Source organism: Entelurus aequoreus, linkage group LG12, assembly GCF_033978785.1.
Source record: "Entelurus aequoreus isolate RoL-2023_Sb linkage group LG12, RoL_Eaeq_v1.1, whole genome shotgun sequence".
NCBI lineage: Eukaryota > Metazoa > Chordata > Actinopteri > Syngnathiformes > Syngnathidae > Entelurus > Entelurus aequoreus.
In genome coordinates, this window is record NC_084742.1 from 10,458,976 (window position 1) to 10,480,203 (window position 21,228).

The 21,228-nt window shown below is 44.3% G+C and overlaps 4 protein-coding genes and 1 long non-coding RNA gene across 10 annotated transcripts in view; 3 read left to right on the plus strand and 2 right to left on the minus strand.

Moving 5' to 3' along the window:
- The first annotated feature begins 6 nt into the window (after positions 1-6).
- Positions 7-2,581, plus strand: gpr19 (G protein-coupled receptor 19). The gene is made up of 2 exons (XM_062064652.1): positions 7-200; positions 559-2,581. Exon 2 carries the CDS (start codon positions 569-571, stop codon positions 1,829-1,831), a length of 1,263 nt encoding a protein of 420 aa, XP_061920636.1. The 5' UTR covers positions 7-200; positions 559-568; the 3' UTR covers positions 1,832-2,581.
- On the minus strand, positions 2,522-3,679 carry crebl2 (cAMP responsive element binding protein-like 2). Its single transcript, XM_062064653.1, has 3 exons — positions 3,469-3,679; positions 2,932-3,129; positions 2,522-2,860 (listed from the first exon to the last, which is right to left on the minus strand). Exons 1-3 carry the CDS (start codon positions 3,481-3,483, stop codon positions 2,711-2,713), a joined length of 363 nt encoding a protein of 120 aa, XP_061920637.1. The 5' UTR covers positions 3,484-3,679; the 3' UTR covers positions 2,522-2,710.
- A 2,753-nt stretch (positions 3,680-6,432) lies between these two features.
- Positions 6,433-15,077, plus strand: dusp16 (dual specificity phosphatase 16). The gene is made up of 7 exons (XM_062064660.1): positions 6,433-6,709; positions 7,263-7,842; positions 7,932-8,070; positions 13,231-13,394; positions 13,453-13,612; positions 13,679-13,802; positions 13,872-15,077. Exons 2-7 carry the CDS (start codon positions 7,615-7,617, stop codon positions 14,797-14,799), a joined length of 1,743 nt encoding a protein of 580 aa, XP_061920644.1. The 5' UTR covers positions 6,433-6,709; positions 7,263-7,614; the 3' UTR covers positions 14,800-15,077.
- Positions 6,995-16,097, minus strand: LOC133661457 (uncharacterized). Its single transcript, XR_009827942.1, has 3 exons — positions 15,858-16,097; positions 12,520-12,630; positions 6,995-8,210 (listed from the first exon to the last, which is right to left on the minus strand). It is a non-coding gene; the product is annotated as an uncharacterized LOC133661457 (long non-coding RNA).
- Positions 15,171-21,228, plus strand: part of eps8a (EGFR pathway substrate 8a, signaling adaptor) — a 14,889-nt gene continuing 8,831 nt past the window's right edge. For 4 of the 6 annotated variants that reach the window (XM_062064659.1, XM_062064655.1, XM_062064656.1 and 1 more), the window contains exons 1-2: positions 15,171-15,396; positions 17,456-17,532. In XM_062064659.1, the coding sequence (XP_061920643.1) occupies positions 15,382-15,396; positions 17,456-17,532 (92 nt within the window). In that variant the 5' untranslated portion in view covers positions 15,171-15,381. The remainder of the gene's footprint in view (positions 15,397-17,455; positions 17,533-21,228) is intronic. The other 2 variants (XM_062064654.1, XM_062064658.1) reach the window with 2 other exon arrangements.

Sequence of the window (21,228 nt, forward strand, 5' to 3'; positions counted from 1 at the left end):
CGTGACACGGGACGAGGAAAACATGCATCCTCCTCTTCATCTTCATCCTCATCGCCATCATTCTCGACAGAAGACCACACGCATGATGGACACGCAGCTGCCTCGTCCTCCTCATCTCCCGCGCTAAGTCGCGGGGAAAAAGGCCCACTGAGGCCGGCGGTTCCGGTCCGGATCATCGACTAGGTCGGGCGCGTGCACTGGTAAGACGTTTACCTAAATATTGTTTTAGAACGGTTCACATTGACGTCATCATTGTATCGACGCGCAAATAATTGATAGGAGGGGGCGGGGTTAGAGCCAACATGTGACCCAGCTAGTGTTAGCTTAGCCACTTTTGTAATTAAGTAACATTTCAGCGCCTACTTATAAGTTAGCTTCAGCTTATGAATGGCAAAGCGGCAACTGGAAGTGACGTCATCTTTAGCAAATAGACTTCCTGTTGCTCAGCGGCGCCGCCTTCAGAGTTACCTATAAAACGTTGACCTTTGACTTAGGCCTGCTATCATGGGTTAACTAACTAAAGTGTGTGTGTGTGTGTGTGTGTGTGTGTGTATGCAGCTGGACAAAGATGGTGTACGCGTCCACCAACACGGTGGCCATGGAGCGCTCACTCTTCGCTCCAGCCTTTTCCTACCCAGTGTCCTTCAACTACTCAGGGAGGGAAAACTCCACGGTCCTGGCGAGCTCAGCCACGACTCCGCTCACCAACGTGACCCCATCCTCCTCCTCCTCCCCCTCGCTGAGCCCGGCACGTGAGGAAGAGCTGACGTCGGGCGAGGTGGCGCTGTTGGCGCTGGTGTTCGGGGCGGTGTGGCTGGTGTCCATCTTGGGGAACGCCCTGGTGTGCGTGGTGATCCACCGCAGCCGCCGCACGCAGTCCACCACCAACTACTTCGTGGTGGCCATCGCGTGCGCGGACCTGCTCATGAGCGTGGGCTGCGCCCCCCTGGTGCTGGTGCAGGTGGTGTGGGGCCGATGGCCACTGAGCGCCGCGGCGTGCAAGGCCGCGCGCTACGTGCAGCACCTGTGTCCCGGCGTGCAGGTCTACGTGCTGCTGTCCATCTCTGTGGACCGCTTCTACACCATCGTGTACCCGCTCAGCTTCAAGGTGTCCCGCGAGAAGGCCAAGAAGATGATCCTGGCCTCATGGGTCTTTGACGCCGCCTTTGTGGCGCCGTGCTTCTTCCTCTACGGATCCACGCCCTCCGAGAGCCGCCACTGCCACTTCTTCCTCCCGGACAGTCTGGGCGCGGTGGCCTACGCAGCCGTGCACCTGCTCGTCGGCTTCGCGCTCCCCGCCGGCTTGATCGGGTGCTTCTACCAGCGCGTGGTTCGCTACATCTGGAGGATCGGCGCCGACGGCCACACGGTGCGGCGGACCACCAACGCGGTCCCTCGGACCAAGGTGAAGACCATCAAGATGTTTCTCATGCTCAACTGGGTCTTCTTCGTCACATGGACGCCATTCTACGTGGCACAGTTGTGGCACCCCGGCGAGACGGAGGGCAGCAGCCGGCGGGGGCTGCTCTTTTTCGCCGCCGTCGCCTGGATCTCCTTCAGCTCGGCGGCGTCCAAGCCCACCTTGTACTCCGTCTACAACGCCAACTTCAGGCGGGGCATGAGGGAGACCTTCTGCATGTCCTCCATGAAATGTTACCGTAGCAACGCCTACACAATCACCGCCAGCTCGCGCCTGGCCAAGAAGAACTACGTGGGCGTGGTCGACATCCCCGTGCACGCCAAGACCGTGGCCAAAGACCACTCGTTTGACACCAAGGACAAGAAGGTGGCGTGGACCGCCAACGGCAACCCCCACAACACATTTGTCTGACACTCCCACTTTAGTTAGCGTCATGTCTAGAGATGTCCGATAATATCGGCCGATAAATGCTTTATAATGTAATATCGGAAATTATCAGTATCGTTTTTTTATTATCGGTATCGTTTTTTTGGTTTTTTTAATTAAATCAACACAAAAAACACAAGATACTTACAATTAGTGCACCAACCCAAAAAACCTCCCTCCCCCATTCACACTCATTCACACAAAAGGGTTGTTTCTTTCTGTTATTAATAGTCTGGTTCCTACATTATATATCAATATATATCAATACAGTCTGCAAGGGATACAGTCCGTAAGCACACATGATTGTGCGTGCTGCTGGTCCACTAATAGTACTAACCTTTAACAGTTAATTTTACTCATTTTCATTAATTACTAGTTTCTATGTAACTGTTTTTATATAGTTTTACTTTTTTTATTCAAGAAAATGTTTTTAATTTATCTTATTTTATTTAAAAAAAAGGACCTTATCTTCACCATACCTGGTTGTCCAAATTAGGCATAATAATGTGTTAATTCCACTACTGTATATATCGGTATCGGTAATTAAAGGGTTGGACAATATCGGATATCGGCAAAAAGCCATTATCGGACATCCCTAGTCATGTCTTAGCCAACGCTTTCTTCTTCTTGTCGTCGCCACGTGTTTGCGGACGTTGAAAAGCAAAGCTCAACATGTTGACTTCCACATGTTTGTTTTTTTATCAAGCATTGACTTTCATCAGTATAATATGAATAAAGACATAAAGAAATAATAATAATGCGTCACTTTGGAAAGGCGAGCCATGTAAAACACGCCAAGCTGGTCAGGCGATGCTTTAAAAGTGTCTTTGCTAAAAGTAGATCAGACATTTTGTGTCGAGTCTCTCAGCCTTGAACGTTGTTGTTGTTCTTGTTGCTTTTGGACGTCTTGGTGCTGCTGCCCCCTTGTGGACTCTTCTGGTCGTCGCCTGTCAGCAGGGCTTTGATCTCGGATGGGATCTTTCCTTGGTCCATGGCGGAGCACCACTGCTTGTACTGCAACACAAACCCACACTCAGCAGGCAGGCAGGCGAGCAGTGACGTCACTGCCATGACGTCATGCTCACCATGTCCAGCTCTTCTCGCAGGGCGCAGATGGCTCTCTCCTTGCTGGACACCAGTTCTTCGAGGTACTGGTAGCGGAGCTTCTTCCGGGCCCGACACTCTCTGGCGCTCTGGCGACTTCGCTCCAGTTTGGCTTTTAGGTCAATCTTGGCGGGCTTCCGGCCACGTTTTCCAGGTTTCTTCACTTTACCCGCCACCATCTTAAAAACAAACATGCGTTGCATCAGACGAGTGCTACGTTTCACCCAACAACACATTTAGTCAACAACACCCAACAACACATTTAGTCAACAACACCCAACAACACCCAACAACACATTTAGTCAACAACACCCAACAACATATTTAGTCAACAACACCCAACAACACATTTAGTCAACAACACCCAACAACACATTTAGTCAACAACACCCAACAACACATTTAGTCAACAACAACACATTTAGTCAACAACACCCAACAACACATTTAGTCAACAACACAGCTGGTGGAAATAATGTTTACGCTTCAGGTGACATTTTGTGCCGTTCGCTGCTTACCTTATGTTCGTCCATCTTGTCGTCAGCTAGCGACACAGCAGCGAGCCCCACGTCAGGCTTGCTGGGCCCTCAGCTTAGCCGGTGGATGAACTCAACGAAAACACGGCGGCAAATAATTTTAGGAGGCATAAAAGTGACAGCGACTTGACGCCATTTCCGTTCGATGTTTACAGTACATCGTTTTTCCGGTCACGCAATCGGCTACGTCATAGACCACGCCTCTTTTTAAATAAACTTTATTGGCAACGACACAGGAAACTAATGAATAGGAGTAAAGGCGTTTTATTGACATATGTAGAGTTACGGTATTATATAAGATTTCAGCAGCCCATTATGTGTAAAGATGCTAACAGATGTGTGATTTGCAACGCTAACAATGCTATTTTATTTTTTTTTATTAATCAATTGAACACATGTACAATGTACAAACTATTTAAGGCAGTGGTCCCCAACCACTGGGCCGCGGCTCGATTGGTACCGGGCCGCAGAATAATTTTTAGTGAATTTTTTTTTTTTTTTTTAAGAATTTTTTTTTTTTTTTTTTTAAGAATTTTTTTTTTTTTTTTTTTAATTTAATTTAACATAAAAAAACACAAGATACACTTACAATTAGTGCACCAACCCAAAAAACCTCCCTCCCCCACTTACACTCATTCACATATCAATATATATCAATACAGTCTGCAGGAATACAGTCCGTAAGCACACATGATTGTGCGTGCTGCTGGTCCACTCAATCTAACTTTAATCGCCAATATTTCCATAGCAATAATAAATAAGTATGGAGACAAAGGGCACCCTTGTTTTAGACCTCTTAATAGAGGTATTGTCCCTGAGATGTATCCATTATTGATCGTTCTACAGCTAGTTTTATTATATAGTGTCTTGATCCAGTGTAATAAGGAGTTGCCAAAATTGAAAAAAAACTAAGCTTTTACAAATAAGAACAAGAAATAATTAGGTATTTCTGTTTTATGTCGTTAAAGTTATTATCCACATCAAAGCACACGCACTTAACTCGCACCTGTTTGAGCAGCTTTGTGAGGAGATGGACGTGGAGCACATGCAGACGCTCACAGAAATAAGATGGTTATCCCGTGGGAAATCACTGGCCAGAGTATTTGAATTACGAGAGCCACTGCAAAGATTTCTCTCAGAAAAGAAGTCACCGCTGGCAGAACATTTCAGTGACGAGGAATGGGTCGCAAAACGGGCTTACTTATGTGATATATTCAGCTTACTCAATGAACTCAATCTGTCACTTCAGGGAAAAATGACAACTGTATTTAAATTGGCAGATAAAGTAGCTGCATTTAAAATCAAACTGGATTTGTGGGCACGGCGTGTGAACAGAGGCATATTGGACATGTTTCAAGCGTTGACCGGTCCGCAGCTACAAAAAGGTTGGGGACCACTGATTTAAGGCACTTCCAAAACATTTAAATATTTTCAAATATCAACTAGGTTGAGCAATCAACATCCTTATACAAAAAATGTGTCCAAAAAACTAAAAGTAAGATATTATATACAATAATAACACAAAGCAATAATTATAGAAATGAAATACAAAAAAGGGCAAATCTAAAACTACTTAAATGTATCTAATAAAGAAAACAATTGAAGGGTTTGTCTATGTAAACCCGATCCGTGTACCTTCCGTTCATTCTATTTCAAAATTGTTAAATGCAAATCCAAAAACAAATTTCGGATCCTTTTTTCTATTTTCATTTCTGAAATAAAAGTCGGACAACTATTTAATGACACTTTTTTTTAAACGACAATAGGACGCCTGCTGAACAAAGATTATGATGACCGTTATGCTAAAAACATGCTACACGCAAAGGAAAAGGTAAAATACTGCTTCTGGTTCAATTTGTCATCACACAGATAACCACGCATTTTTGATGACATTTTTTTTCGATTTTTGGAAAAATTTAAATCCATAAAAGGAAAACAGTACAAAATCTAATTTCGTGGCAATATTTTAGTGAAAATCAACCCTTTTTTGTTTGTTTTAAAATCTGCCATATATAATAAAAATCGAAAAACGGCCCTAATTTTTTTTTTTGATTTGCGTTTCAGAATTGGAAATATAATGAACGGAAGGTACACGGACCCAAACCATTCATGTATGAAACATTGAGCTTGCAACATAAATATTATTAATAATCATTTCTAGGTTGCCATCTTTTTTAAATATGCTAAATTAAATCTCTTATATAGAAAATGGGGACATCTTCTTTCAGCTAACCGCTTGTTTCTAACTATACGAGTAGCTATGGTAATATTGTGATGTTTTGTGCTGCACTTCACGGTCTAGGCTGCAGAGGGCAGTGACGGTCTTGCCCGCTGTCCCATCCGAGTTAGAACAAGAAAGCAGGAAGTATATTGGCGCAGTTGCGATGTGTCTGTTAGCTAAACAGCGCCATTTCTGTGATTGCAGTTAAAAGGCGGACTTGTTTACAGTCTCACGTCCTCATTCATGCAGCCAACGTTATAATATGAATAGGTGGATGCCGGGACGCGCCCCTTTCAATTGTGTACCTACGGCTCGCCTAAGCTAGCAGGGGCAGAGAGTATTTCTGTGGTTATACGGTTCCTCACTACGTCCTCCGGAAGTGTGCCGCCAAATGTTTCTAAACAGTAAATGTTTTGGTTTTTTAAATGAAGCATTAAAATTGGTTAAAAAATTAGCAATTTACGATTCATGTTCAATATACACACATTGCCTTTATGGAAACTTGGCCCCCACCAAGATGGCCGCCTGGTAGGAACGTCACTAGCATGGCTGCTCCAGTCCGCTTACGTAGCTCGTCTTCCATATTCGGTGTTAATGGTTGAAGTTTATTTCGAACCTCGTGACACCAGTCAACATGCACGCTAATCAAAACATTTTACTTCTCCCCATATTCATTGTTTTATTTTCCTATACTTTTAGACTTACGTAGTTATTTGTGTTTGTTGCCTCTTGTGAGCCGCGAACGTGTGTTGCTATGGCAACCCGGCCCATTACTGTCGGTCCAGTTGAGAAGGCGCCTGCGCCTTTAAGAGGCTGCAGCTCCCCCGGGTGACGTAATGCTTTTATTTTCACGGCCGTGACTTCATCCGAGCAAAGACTCTCTCAAACTTCCACTTTCTCCTTCTCGACTCAATTCGGGTCCTCGGCGGACTCCAAAGTTCGACTTGTCCACAATCCGACCCGTCGACGCGCCATTTGACTCTGACGTCGAAATTTCGAACGGTGAGTTGAGAATGTTGAGCTCAGCGTCATAAGTCTCTCTAGTCTTCGTCGTCCGAACAAGTTAGTTGTAGTACTAGTACTAATATGCTGCTAACGTCACAACTTGTACTCTTCTTTTGCTCAAGTGGGCCTAGTTGACCCATAGTTAGCCGCTAGTAGTCAAAGCTGAACAATGAACCTTTCATTAGTCAAACTTTGAATTAATGCAGCTTTATTCTATTGTAACAAATGACCTCCAAACTTTTAAATGGAGGTAAAATTTGAAGAAGTTTAAATCTTGTGCTCTGATTGGCCACCAGCCAGCCCCGCCCACTCTGATCAGGTTGAACCAGCAGGTCAAAGTCCTGATTGGCGGCACACTTGAACCTTTGTCAGGTGAGAATGGTAGCGCTCACCTGGCCGTGGGAGGAGTCTGAGATGGGCATGATGGTGGTTATTGATGATTGCGACGGTCTAGTGGCGTTTAAAGTGTGCTCGCCACTTTGAAAAGGCTTGATGACACGAGGGCACCGCAGAATGCCACTCTCACTTCCTTCTTTTTTTACTCCCACAGTGAGAAAGCGTCCGTGCCGCCAGCAAGTCCCATGATGATGTCATCACCACTTGACTTTTGACTCCTCCCCCTCCGACACGCACTGGGCAGTTCTGAGGACAGCGGCGCCTGTCGGGGGGGAAGGGGAAGGGGTATGGGGAGGGCTGAGGTCCAGACGCCATAAGGATGACAACATACGTGTCTGGCATCATGAAAGCTGTCTTCCTGTGAAACCTTCGCCACGTGGCTGCATTGACACAGCAAGGCGGAAGCGACGATTGGTGGGCGGAGCTACAAGTAGGCAGGGCGGTAATGAGTAGTGAAGGGTCTGCAGTACTGTAAATCTTGCCTGGGACCGGGGACACGAGCGGGCATGCTGAGGCCCGGCAGTGTGCGGCCCATCAGGGCAGAGGGTCTGGTGGCGCTGCTGGAGGGCGGTCTGGACCGCGTGGTTCTGATTGACAGCAGACCCTTTGTGGACTACAACACCTCACACATCCTGGACGCCGTCAACGTCAACTGTTCCAAACTGATGAAGAGGAGACTTCTGCAGGACAAAGTCCACATCACAGAACTGCTCCAGCACTCGGCCAGCAACAAGGTCAGAACCTCTTGCACTTCCTGCTACACACACCTTACCACCTGCTGGGCCTAATGTGTGTGTGTGTGTGTGTGTGTGTGTGTGTTCAGTTGGAGTTGCAGGCCCACCATGAGGTTGTTGTGTATGATCAGAGTTCCTCGGACCCGTCCTCTCTCAGTGCCGATGGCTTCGTCAGTGTCTTGTTGCTCAAACTGGAGCGCAATTTTCCGTCCGTGCACCTGCTGGCGGGTGAGTGCATGTGCAACGTGTTGGGGGCGGAGTTTGCCGTGCAGCGTGGTGTAATCATAGGTGTCGCTCTCACAAGCACAGAGGGTGTGGATTAGTGCAGTGGTCCCCAACCACCGGTCCGTGGACCGATTGGTACTGGGCTGAACAAGAAATAAAAAAATAAATGTTTTTTTAAATGTATTTATTAAATCAACATAAAAAACACAATATATACATTATATATCAATATAGATCAATACAGTCTGCAGGGATACAGTCCGTAAGCACACATGATTGTATTTCTTTATGACAAAAAACCCCAAAACAAAAATACCATAACCCCCCCCCCCCCCCCCCCCCCCCGGTCCGTTGGGGACCACTGGATTAGTGCACTTGTGTATTACATTTAGTTTTTGAGTGCATGAGTGCGTTATGCTTGCGTACTTTTACACTTTTTTGTGAATAAGTGAGCTACGCTTGCTTGCTTGTTATACTTTTAGTCTTCTAAGTACATGAGTGCAATACACTTGCGTACTTAAACTTAGTCTTTTGAGTACATAAGTGTGTTACCCTGGCATACTTACAGTTAGTCTTTTAAGTACAGAAAGTTAAAAGTCAAAGTTAAAGTACCAATGATTGTCACACATTTGTCCTCTGCATTTGACCCATCCCCTTGTTCACCTCCTGGGAGGTGAGGGGAGCAGTGGGCAGCAGCGGTGCCGCGCCCGGGAATCATTTTTGGTGATTTAACCCCCAATTCCAACCCTTGATGCTGAGTGCCAAGCAGGGAGGTAATGGGTCCCATTTTTATAGTCTTTGGTATGACTCAGCCGGGGTTTGAACTCACAACCTACCGATCTCAGGGCGGACACTCTAACCACTAGGCCACTGAGTAGTGCGTTACTCATGCGTATTTATACTTAGGGCCTGATTTACTAAAGGTTTGCATGTACTAAAACACGTGCAAATCTGATAGCACACGGAAAGCTGATCTACTAAACGCGTGCAAAGTGGATTACGTCTGTAAAGACACAGAATAGGGCGTGCAAGCCATTTTTCGTCTCTGTCTTCATCAATATGCAAAATTGTAGGAGACGATGCAAATATAATTATTTAGGACGTGCAATGTGATCACTGTTTTGCGAGCACTATTTAGCGTTTAATTTGGCACTTGTCAGAAGGTCGTGCAAAGGATCAGTGCTAACGCTGCAAAGACAGACGGTGGACTGACGAGAGTCTTCCGTCCTACGTGTGTCAACATTTTGGATAGTCAGGAAAAAAATAAAAAATTACATATATCGTCTATTCAGCAACATTATTTTATCATGTCACAGAATATATGTTACTAAAATATCTTATATAAAAAAACTAAGTGTGCATTTTTGTGTGTCTTATGGAGTTGAAGTGCCACCTCTCTCCAATTAAACGCACCTACGGAGGTAAGGAAAAATAAATGAGTTTCATTTAGAGGTGGGAATTTTTGGGCACCTAACCATTCGATTAAAAATGGATTATTGATGCATTTTTAATTAATGTATATTGATGCAGTTTTACATTTGATTTCGTTTCATTTATCATTTGCAACTTAAAAAAAAACAATTCATTTGGAATAATAAACAGTTAAATTAATTCTGACATTTATTAAATTAATGAAAATGTGGGCAAAACTGGACCATAAGTACCCTATGATAAAGGAGCTGGTCGGCTCTCTCGGTGAGGTCGCTCGCAGCAGTTAGCCACATTTTTAGAACTGTTTGCGTTACTTTATTTTCAAATAATAAATCGATTATTGATGTTTACTAATTGATTCTATAAATCGGCCATGCCCGAATTGCGATGCATCTAAAAATTGATGACGTCCCCCACCTCCAGTTTCATTGTAGATACACTGCACAACTGCTTCTAAAATGTGGTACATGTCTCCTGCATATTTGAAAACATAGTAAAACACCGAAGGTAGGCGCATGATAAAATGAATGTGCAGTAAACAGGGTATCTGCGGGGTTTTTAAAAGTCTTAAATCCAACAATTTGTATTTAAAGCCTCACAATGTCTAAAATTCTCCTAAAATCTCATTAAAGGTCTTAAATACGATTCCAAAAGGCCTTAAAAATCTATTTACTTTACTTTTATTTAAAACATGCATAAACTTCAGTCACACTTTTAAACGTTTAGATTTTTGAGGACGCTATAACGTAACTAAAAAAGGGGACTAAAGTAGGCTACCTGTGCTGCCCGGTCAGAATTAATCACGCACCACTAGCTAGTGTGTTGTTACAGTTTAGCATTGCAGCAGAGAAAACGTAACAAAAGCCCACACCAAAGCCGAATGAGATTGCATAAGATGGGTAAGTGCAAGTTCAACAATTTATGACTCAGAACGATCAATTTAATACGTGCTTGAAGCTGGTGGATGGAAACAAAGTGTTTAGGACCAAGATGTGGAGGTATTGAGGAAGGAAGCGTTTGTAAACATGGCAGTGAAAGTGATAATGTAAAAGTAAACAATGTGAGAAAAGTCAGTGTCAAAAGATGCTGAAACGTCACAAACACTTGCACAATTATACAAGGATTCACTCAAGGAGTGTTATGTGGGATGTTTACTAATGAAATCATACTGTTAAATAAAGTAGGTACATGCTAATATATCTGTGGTAGTAGTGTACTCACAGCAGTTAATCTATAAAAACAACAACATCATTCTGATATTTTTTCTATTTATTCCAATAATTTCAGGTCAGCTTTTCATGCCTAATCTTTTCTCCAAGTTTATACAGCAACTGACACTAACAGCTATAAAGGTTGGCTGTGTAGTGTTTACACTCAGTTTATGGTGGGGTGAGGAAAGCAAGGAAGATTTGCGAATGTTATCTTGTCATGCCTAAATAAAAACTAGTCCTTGTTTTATTAGCAATATATTTTCAAAGAAGTCACAAAAAACAAGTACAAATGTATTCATACACACCAGATACAAAATGGAAGATACGGAAGGAGTACTGTATTTGTTTTTATCCGTTTGTTTAATTCTGACAGCCGCAAAAGTTAACCATTTAGCTTTAGCTTTAACTGTACCTTTCACACAGACAGTATATTGTTGTGCTTCCCTCTACCATTGCTGACGTTCTGGTTGGTGTTACTTGAAAACACCTGATATGAAGCACACTGCATCTTTTGCAAGAAAACACTTCTGTGGCAAATCTGAAAGATGACTGTTATGTTTGCTAATATTTTTAAAATTAGTTGACAATAGAGAGGCTTCTGGTGTATTTAGTTTCAACCATTTTGTTTTCCAATGTGAAAGAGCAGTGAATTAATTAATATTCTTACTTGTACTTTTATATGGAAATAAAATGATCTTAAATTATATTCATTATGGTTTTAAAAAGTCTTAAATTTGACTTGTTGAGACCTGCAGAGACCCTGAGTAAATGAGAGCGTCGTCGTGGTGATGCCCCGTACAGTACACGCAAAATCCTCATTTAAATAAGGCGGTCTGTGGCTCTTTTCAATTGCACATGCAGTCTTAGTAAATCACATGCAACACGGCCACTAATATTACCCGCTATTTTATAGATTGCACACGCTGTTTAGCGCTTGGTGTTTGGATCTTAGTAAATCAGGCCCTTTGTCTTTTGAGTGCATAAGTGTGTTATCCTTGCGTACTTACATTTACTGTAGTTTGATTGCATAAGTGTGCTTGCATACTTACACTTAAGTCTTTCTGGTGAGTATGTGCGCTACCCTTGTTAACTTGCACTTAGTCTAAGTATCAGTGTGTTACACTTGCGTACTTAGTTAGTCTTCTAGGTACATCAGTGTGTTACACTTGCGTAGTTAGTCTTCGAGGTACATCAGTGTGTTACACTTGCGTACTTAGTTAGTCTTCTAGGTACATTAGTGTTACACTTGCGTAGTTAGTTAGTCTTCGAGGTACATCAGTGTGTTACACTTGCGTACTTAGTTGGTCTTCGAAGTACAGAAGTGCATTACACTTGCGTATTCACACTCAGTTTTTAAGTGCATAAGTCCCTTTCGCTTGCGTACTTACACTTAAGTATTTTTAGTGTATCCTGTAAGTACTTAGTTAGTCTTTGTGGCGCTTGTATGCTTCCCCTTAGTCTTCTGAGTACATACAGGTAAGTGCAAAAAACTTGCCTACTTTCTCTTAGTCAATGGAACATATAGAATTTTGGTGTTGTTTACTTGAGTCATATTGCCGTCTACACGTATCTCTTGTATGTCAGTAGACTGCCATCTACTGGTCACACTTATCATTTCACCGTGTACCAAATAAAATAGCTTCGAGGTCGGTAAGCACAACCAAAATTATTCCGTACATTAGGTGCAACAGGTTATAAGGCACACTGTTGAGTTTTGAGAAAATGAAAGGATTTTAAGTGCGCCTTATAGTCCGTAAAATACGGTACATCAAAATGTAGTACACTTTCAATACCCAGATGTTATACTCACAACGCTGAGTGTGCAGTGATGGACACTTACTACTCTCAGTAGTCACCATCTGGGCTATGTAGCAGAAGGGGCGTGGCTAACTGGAGTGATTGCAATTCACCAATAAAAAGCCTAGAAGAAAAAGCGGTACACACAGGATCTTACAAAAGTAAGTACATACTGTATCTCACATTTGTGCAAATATTTGATGACAACCACACCTTGATACAATGAAGAGTATTCAGTGTACAGCTTATATAATAGTGTGCATTTACTGTTCCTCGACACAACCATTTCTGCAATAAACGGAGTACGGAAGATGTTCTAGGCTAGAAGAACTGAAGGTGTCATTTTTCAGTTTTTTTCCCTTAAAAAGATCCTCAAATATTTGACCTACCTTTTGTGAGGTATTGTGATTGTACATAAGTGTACAAAGTGTCAACATTCACACATTAAGTTTGTACTTATTGAAGTTCACTAAAGCAATATCTGTATTTGGCCCTGCGATGAGGTGGCGACTTGTCCAGGGTGTACCCCGCCTTCCGCCCGAATGCAGCTGAGATAGGCTCCAGCATCCCCCGCGACCCCGAAAGGGACAAGCGGTAGTAAATGGATGGATGGATGTATTAATTTCCATGTCGTCGCTCTTGTGTAGGCTTGTTGGCCAACAATAACTTCCTCACAACGCATGTTTCAAAATAAAAGCGTTGTAATATGTTACCTGTGTGTCAGGTGGTTTCTCTGAGTTTTCCCGCCTGTTTCCTGGCCTGTGTGAGGGCAAGTCGGCGCTGGTTCCCGCGTGCATGTCACAACCGTGCTTACCTGTGGCCAACACAGGCCCGACGCGCATCCTGCCTCACCTGTACCTGGGCTGCCAGCGGGACGTCCTCAACAAGGTACACACACATTTTGTGTCCTCTCTAGGCAGCGCTGATGGCGATGATGTTGTCCTAGGATGTCATGCAGCAGAACGCCATCGCCTATGTGCTCAACGCCAGCAACACATGTCCCAAACCCGAATTCATTCCTGAGTCTCACTTCCTGCGAGTTCCTGTCAATGACAGTTTCTGTGAGAAGATCCTGCCGTGGTTGGACAGATCTGTGGAATTCATAGGTCAGCCGCTCGCCTCGTACCCGTTGGAGAAGGTGTCATGTGACATGTGGCGTTTGTCTGTTGCAGAGAAGGCAAAGACCTCCAACGCCTGCGTTCTCGTTCACTGCCTGGCGGGGATCTCCCGCTCGGCCACCATCGCCATCGCGTACATCATGAAGAGGATGGACATGTCTCTGGATGAGGCGTACAGGTCGCTATTGTGCATGCGGCGCCGTGACTTTCGCTCTCTTGCTCTTCTGACCCGCCTTGTCATCTGCAGGTTTGTCAAGGAGAAGAGGCCGACCATCTCTCCTAACTTCAACTTCCTGGGTCAGCTGTTGGACTTTGAGAAGAAGATCAAGAGTCCTCGCGTCACACAAGAGAAGCCCGTCTTTGTGGACCTGCCTCCGGACCGTGATGTCAGCAGGGGGGCGGTGCTGGAGCCCCTCATGCTACCCTGCCTGGTAGAGCGCGCACCTGAAGAACGTCTGCTAGCTCAGGCCCTCGGTGGCCTCCAGCTTGCCGGCGATGACGGCGCTCGCTTAAAACGCTCCTTCTCTCTGGATATCAAGGCTTACGGCGAGCCAGGCGGGAACGCCGCCCACAGAGGCTTTGTTCCTCATGGCGGGTCAGGAGACGCCACGGCTAAAGCGTGTAACTTCTCTCCTGTGGAGGAGGTCTCGGAGCAAAGTCCAGACAAGGATGACGTGCACGCCACGCAGCGAGCTTCACCCCCACCTTGTACCGCGCCTCAGAGGGTGGAGAAAGCCGCCAACTTCCTGTTCGGACAGTCACAGAGCCAGCAGCACCTAGCCAGGGCGGACCCTGGCGGCGCCCTCAAAGGGTGGCACTCAGACATCCTGCTGGGACCCGTCACCACGTCCGCTTTGTCCTCCTGGTACCTCTCCTCGGACAACACCCGTTTCTACTCCACCTCGGCCATCTTGAGTGGCGGCAGCCTAGCGGCGTACAGCTGTGGGCACGGGCTAGAGGCGGTGCGGCGGCGCGGGCGGCCACAGACGCGAGACCGTGGCGACTCTCGCAGGAGCTGGCACGAAGAGAGCAGCTTCGAGAAGCAACTGAAGAGACGAAGCTGTCAGATGGACTTTGGAGACGGCGTGACGGACAGACGTTCCCGTGACGACGTGACGCAGCCCGGAAGTTGCTCCAGTTTTTCTGGAAGTTTGGAACTCATCCAGGTGTCATGACATCCTCTGCCACCCCGCTGCCCTGCTTTTAGGTTGTCACTATGTTCTGTAGCTCTGCCTCATGCTGCATGATGATGATGTTGCCTTTGATTAAACATGTGATCATATGTGTGTTACAACATGTTGCAATGATGATGAATGTGATCAGTTTTAGTGTTCTAGAATGTTGTGAAGAACTTAGCTAAATTAACAAGGATGCACACGTTCAACACAACCTTGTCTTCTCTACTGGGTTTTGTATAAAAACACAAAGATTAAATTTTTGTCTACAAAAATAAGTTTGTTAAAAATACATATTTTAGCCGGTGGCTGACAGCGCCTGTCAGTCCCCACTCAGGAATAAATCCCCATCACGACCACTTGAGGGCTTCACCTCCCTGGCAGTCAACGATCAGGGACAGAATCCTGCCATCGGTTGATTCCTTCTAAGTTCAGCCGCTCGGTGGTTCTGGTTAAAAAAAAACAAAAAACCCGAGCGGCAAAGCCTCGTCGGTCAGCCGAAAAAGAGGCTCTTTTGTCGAATGTACATAAGGAGAGAAGGCGGCGTATTTGTGCCATGTCTGAGCAGCGGCTCCTCGCGTGATGCTGCAGCCGCAGGTGAGTGTCTTTGAGCGGCTTCAGCCTTGCTAGAGCCCCGCCGGACACCCAGGAGTGTTAGAGGTTATGGATTTAATTGAAATTGATATCATACAGTTTGTTTTTAAGTCTTAAGAGGCTAAAATACTAAATTGTAACGACAACAACGTTGTCATTTCAACAAATCAAATAATTACCTCTATGGGACGTCAATTGCGCAGCCTGGAATCATTTTAATAAGACTTAATTACATTTGTGATTTTATTTTGACATTTGTGTTTCCTCATCCGGACTTTGCTACTTTGGAATAACAATAAAAGGCTGCTTATCTCCTCTTGCAGGTGTGTGACTGCCCGGTGCCGCCTGCTGGGTCTTAGATTAGAACACTAAATTACACTCTTATTCTTCAATTACCGCTTTCATTGTTTCATCATCACTTGCATTGTTCTATATTTCACTCTTATTCTTCAACTATCACTTACCGCTTGATTAGCACTCACGGAAATATGAACCGCATGACGTCACTTATGAGCGATGATCACACGTGGTCGTCGCAGAAGTTTCCAGAAGTTGTTTATATGTATTTTTTGCCGAGTCACTTCCTGTTTGGGCCCACGGCTGGCAGGAGGGGTCTAAGGGTGTCGAACTTTTGCTAGCTGTATGATAGCAGGGTAGCTTAATTGTTGTTGTATTCTTGGCAAGAGTGGTCACCATGGCAACCACAGGTGACGTAAGTCCACTTGCCAAGTGCTGCCGCTTCAAATTATGGGATGGAAAGAGGAAACCTGAAGGAGAGTTCGGGTTTCAGTGTCAGGCTGTAATGCAGCGATGTAACCAAAGGGGGCGCAACAGATAGCGTGGGAGTGCATTGTGGGTAACGTGATTAGTAAATTCAGCAGAGCTTTGCTCTCTTGATGTTTGCAATTCCTGCTGAGCCGTGAAGGTTGCTGATGTTTGTTTTGAATGTTTCCTTGTGTAAAGTTCATGTCATTTATGTTAATCATTAACCTAAACTCTAAATCGGCTTGAACAAAGCAGGATTCAAGATAGCGTAGCGCTAGCAGCATAGCTAATTATTGCTAAGTTTGTCATGGAGATTTTCGGCCTCTATAAACTAGCACAGGCCCCGCCCCTGGCCCCTCCCCCGCAGGTTGTGAGGAGTCAGTAATTAGGAGATTAAGCAGTAAATCCGGGAGCTTCATCTCCATGAACGATTTCTCTTAGTTTCACCTGACAACGTTCACGCGCTCCGCATGACCTTTGGTGACCCCTCCCACCGCCAACATCAGCTGACTTCCTGAAGCCTTCACCGGGTCGGAAGGTCAGAAGGTGAGCCGATGTCATGGCGATACCTAAATGCTATATGTAACATGCTAGTGATCCTGATATGAAACATCAACTTAGCTTCACATGCTAACAAGTTGGAACAGGTGCTGACGTCAAACTCTTCACTTCCTATTCTATGTCTTTTATTTGAAGGACTATGTGTTTGTGTGTGTGTGCTGCAAATCTTCTTATCCGCTTTACTTTAGTGTGTGTGCAGGTATGGGAGGGGTTTGAAGGAGATGATGAAGGAAACTTCCGTCATCTTCTTCGCTGTTTGTCTTGTCCACAGTGGGAGAGGGACAGATGGCCTGTCAATCACAGGACACTCACACTGTACTTTTATTGTGAAAGAGTGTGTGTGCGTCATCAATGATTTATTTCACGCTGAGGTGTCGGTTGCCATGGCGACATTTCCAAGGCTGTGTTTTGTTGAGCTGTGAGGCGTCGCCGTGGTAACGGTGTGTGATCGTAGGTGGAGAGGTTAAAGTTCAGACATGTACATACTGTCCTTCACTTTTTGTATGATGTGTTGTTTACATTGAAGTAATCGGAAGTGTGTTGGCGTTGTGAGCAACACCGTGGGCTGGATTTTCCCTGATCATGGTCTTGCAGGCTCTTCATTGTGTCGCCATGGATACTGAATGAAAGATGCTGTGGGAAAAGTCATCAGAGGACTTACTTTCTTTGGTTTGGTCCACAAGGACGCTAGCGTGCGCTGCACTTTTAACCATCTCTCTTGTCTGTCTTTTCTCAGCACGTCATCAAGAAGAAGATGAACGACTTCGAAACGCCAGCCTTTGCCTCCGCCATCTTCGGCTCCTCCAACAGCAAGTCAGTCTTCAAACACATTAGCGTTAGCAAAGTTAGCTTGGGATACTTCTGCTGCTTTACTTACTGACACACCAAACCAATCTGTAAACAAGATAACAATCAGTTCATATTTATATTCTTTGTTGTGCTAAATATTAGCGTGCCAACATTTTTATGGTCCGCTGATGCCTTGTGTTGAGCTAAAAAAGCTAAGCTGCTTTGCTGCTAATTGGTCTGCCAAGATAATGTGATGGATCATACTGGAGCACACTATCACACCTGTATACAGCTGCTAGACCAGGTACCAGAAATACCTCAACCACCAGCAAAACCTTGACCACCAGCAAGACCTCAACCAATAGCAAAAACCTCAACCATTAGAATGACCTCAAACACCATCAAGCCCGTAACCATCAGCAGGACCTCAACCACCAGAAATACCTCAACCAATAGGAAGACTGCAACCACCAGAAAACCCTTGATCACCAGAAAGAAGTCAACCAATAGCATGACATCATTTAGCAGGACCTCAACCAGCAGCCAGACGTTAAACAGCAACTAGACAATAACTAGCGGTTAAACCTCAACTAGCAACTAGACTTCAAACAACAGCAATACCTCAATCTGCAGCCGAACCACCACCATAAAGACCTCAACCAGTAGCACTACCTGAACTACGAGCAATATCTCATCCAGAAGCTAAATGTCACCTTTCAGAAAGACCTCAACCACCAGCAAGATCTCAACCACCAGCAAAGACCTCAACCATCTGAAAGATTTCCCTCATTAGCAAAACTTCAACCATCAGAACAATCTCAACTATCCATTAGCAAGACTTCAACTATCAAAACAATCTCAACCATCAGAATGATCTCAACCACCAGCAAGACCTCAAGCACCAGCAATAATTTCAAACAGCAGAAAGATCCTAAACACCAGAAAGAGCTCAAACAATAGCAAAACCTCAACCACCAGACAGACCTCAAACAACAGCAACAAAGCCTTAACCACTAGCAAGAAGTCAACCAATACCAAGACCTCAACTATCAGGAACTCAACAAGCAGCTTGACTTCAATCAACTACAGGACCTCAACCCGAGGAGAGACTTCAACTTGCAGGACCTCAATCTGCAACCAGACAACCACCAGAAATACCTCATCTAGCAGTAGACCTTAGCTATTTAGACCTGAACAACCAGCACAACTCTTGTAGCACATAATTATATGTATTACATTATAATACAGTGGTACCTCAGTTTTCATTGTTAATCCGTTCCAAAGGGTTTGTTGAAAATCAAATCGTATGACAATTTTTCCAAGAAAAAATAATGCAAATCTTATGTAATTAGTTCCAGACCCCAGGATTGTGAACACAAAACATATTTTACAGAGAACAATACCTTTACACTCAGAAAATTATATCAAATACAAAACCCAAAACCAGTGAAGTTGGCACGTTGTGTAATTCGTAAATAAAAACAGAATACAATGATTCGCAAATCCTTTTCAATTTACAGTATATTCAATTAAATAAACTGCAAAGACAATATATTTAATGTTCGAACTGAGAAACTTAATTTTTTTTTTTGCAAATAATCATTAGCTTTTGCAATGTGGCAGCAACACATTGCAAAAAAGTTGGCACAAGGGCATTTTTACCACTGTGTTACATGGCCTTTCCTTTTAACAACACTCAGTAAACGTTTGGGAACTGAGGAGACCAATTTTTGAAGCTTTTCCTGGAATTATTTTCCATTTTTGCTTGATGTACAACTTAAGTTGTTCAACAGTCAGAGTCTCCGTTGTGGTATTTTAGGCTTCATATTGCGCCACACATTTTCAATGGGAGACAGGTCTGGACGACAGGCAGGCCAGTCTAGTACCCGCACTCTCCTACTATGAAGCCACGCTGTTGTAACACGTGGCTTGGCATTGTCTTGCTGAAATAAGCAGGAGCGTCCATGATAACGTTGCTTGGATGGCAACATATGTTGCTCCAAAACCTGTATGTACCTTTCAGCATTAATGGTGCCTTCACAGATGTGTAAGTTACCCATGCCTTGGGTACTAATACACCCCCATACCATCACAGATGCTGGCTTTTGAACTTTGCGCCTATAACAATTCGGATTGTTATTTTCTTCTTTGTTCCGGAGGACACAACGTCCACAGTTTCCAAAAACAATGTGGACTCATCAGACCACAGAACACTTTTTCCACTTTGCATCAGTCAATCTTAGATGAGCTCGGGCCCAGCGAAGCCGGCGGCATTTCTGGGTGTTGTTGATAAATGGCTTTGGCTTTGCATAGTAGAGTTTTATCTTGCACTTACAGATGTAGCCACAAACTGTAATTACTGACAGTGGTTTTCTGAAGTGTTCTTGAGCCCATATGGGGATATCCTTTACACACTGATGTTGCTTTTTGATGCAGCACCGCCTGAGAGATTGAAGGTCCGTAATATCATCGCTTACGTGCAGTGATTTCTTCAGATTCTCTGAACCTTTTGATGATATTACAGACCGTAGATGGTGAAATCCCTAAATTCCTTGCAATAGCTCGTTAAGAAATGTTGTTTTTAAACTGCTGGACAATTTGCCCATGCATTTGTTCACAAAGTGGTGACCCTCGCACCATCCTTGTTTGTGAATGACTGAGCATTTCATGGAAACTGCTTTTATACCCAATCATGGCACCCACCTGTTCTTAATTAGCCTGTTCACCTGTGGGATGTTCCAAATTAGTGTTTGATTTTAAATAGTATCAGCAAGCCACGTGTTCTTTTTAATACTATTAGTTATGTTCTTAATCCGAATCCAGCCACTTTACTGGAGATGACAAGTGAAACTTGTGAAAAATTTCTCTCCTTTTTTAACGATAAGGTTGCTTTTATTCGGGCAAATCTTTCTCGCTCTCCATTGAGTTTTAATGTGGCCACTCAGTGCTCGGCTGTATTTAGTCACTTTGAGCCTGTGTCCATGCCTGAGCTTACAGGAATAGTCCACAAACTGAAACCCTCGTCCTGTCCCACAGGCCCAGTCCCCCCTCGCTTTTTTAAAGAAATCTGGGACACTATTGACTTGTCTGTTAGGGACATCATCAACAGCAGCTTGATTTCTGGCTGTGTCCCCTCTTTTTGTAAAAGAGCTGTTGTCGAGCCTTCGATTAAAAAAACAGGTCTAGATCCGACATGTTTGTCAAATTATCGGCCCATTTCCAAATTACCTTTTGTGTCAAAAATTCTGGAGAAATGTGTTTTAGCGCAACTGCAGCCTTTTTTAGATGAAAATAGCACTTTAGATCCATTTCAGTCTGGATACAAGGCTTTGCACAGTACTGAATCTGCACTTTTAAAGGTTTTTAATGACTTGCTTTTAATGTCTGATTCTGGTAGCTCTGCCATTTTAGTGCTTTTAGATCTTACAGCTGCCTTTGACACAGTCGACCACACAATTCTTTTAGACCGCCTGAGAGACTGTGTGGGTGTCAGGGGGACTGCATTAGAGTGGTTCAGATCCTACCTGTCAGAGAGGTCCTTCTCTGTCAGGCTGGGGGACGCCACCTCTTCTTCTGCTCCGCTTTACTGTGGTGTTCCCCAGGGATCCATTCTAGGCCCCATCCTGTTTCCCTTGTACATTCTCCCTCTTGGAGAGATTTTTAAGAAACATGGAGTGTCTTATCACTTTTATGCAGATGACTGCCAAATGTATATGCCAA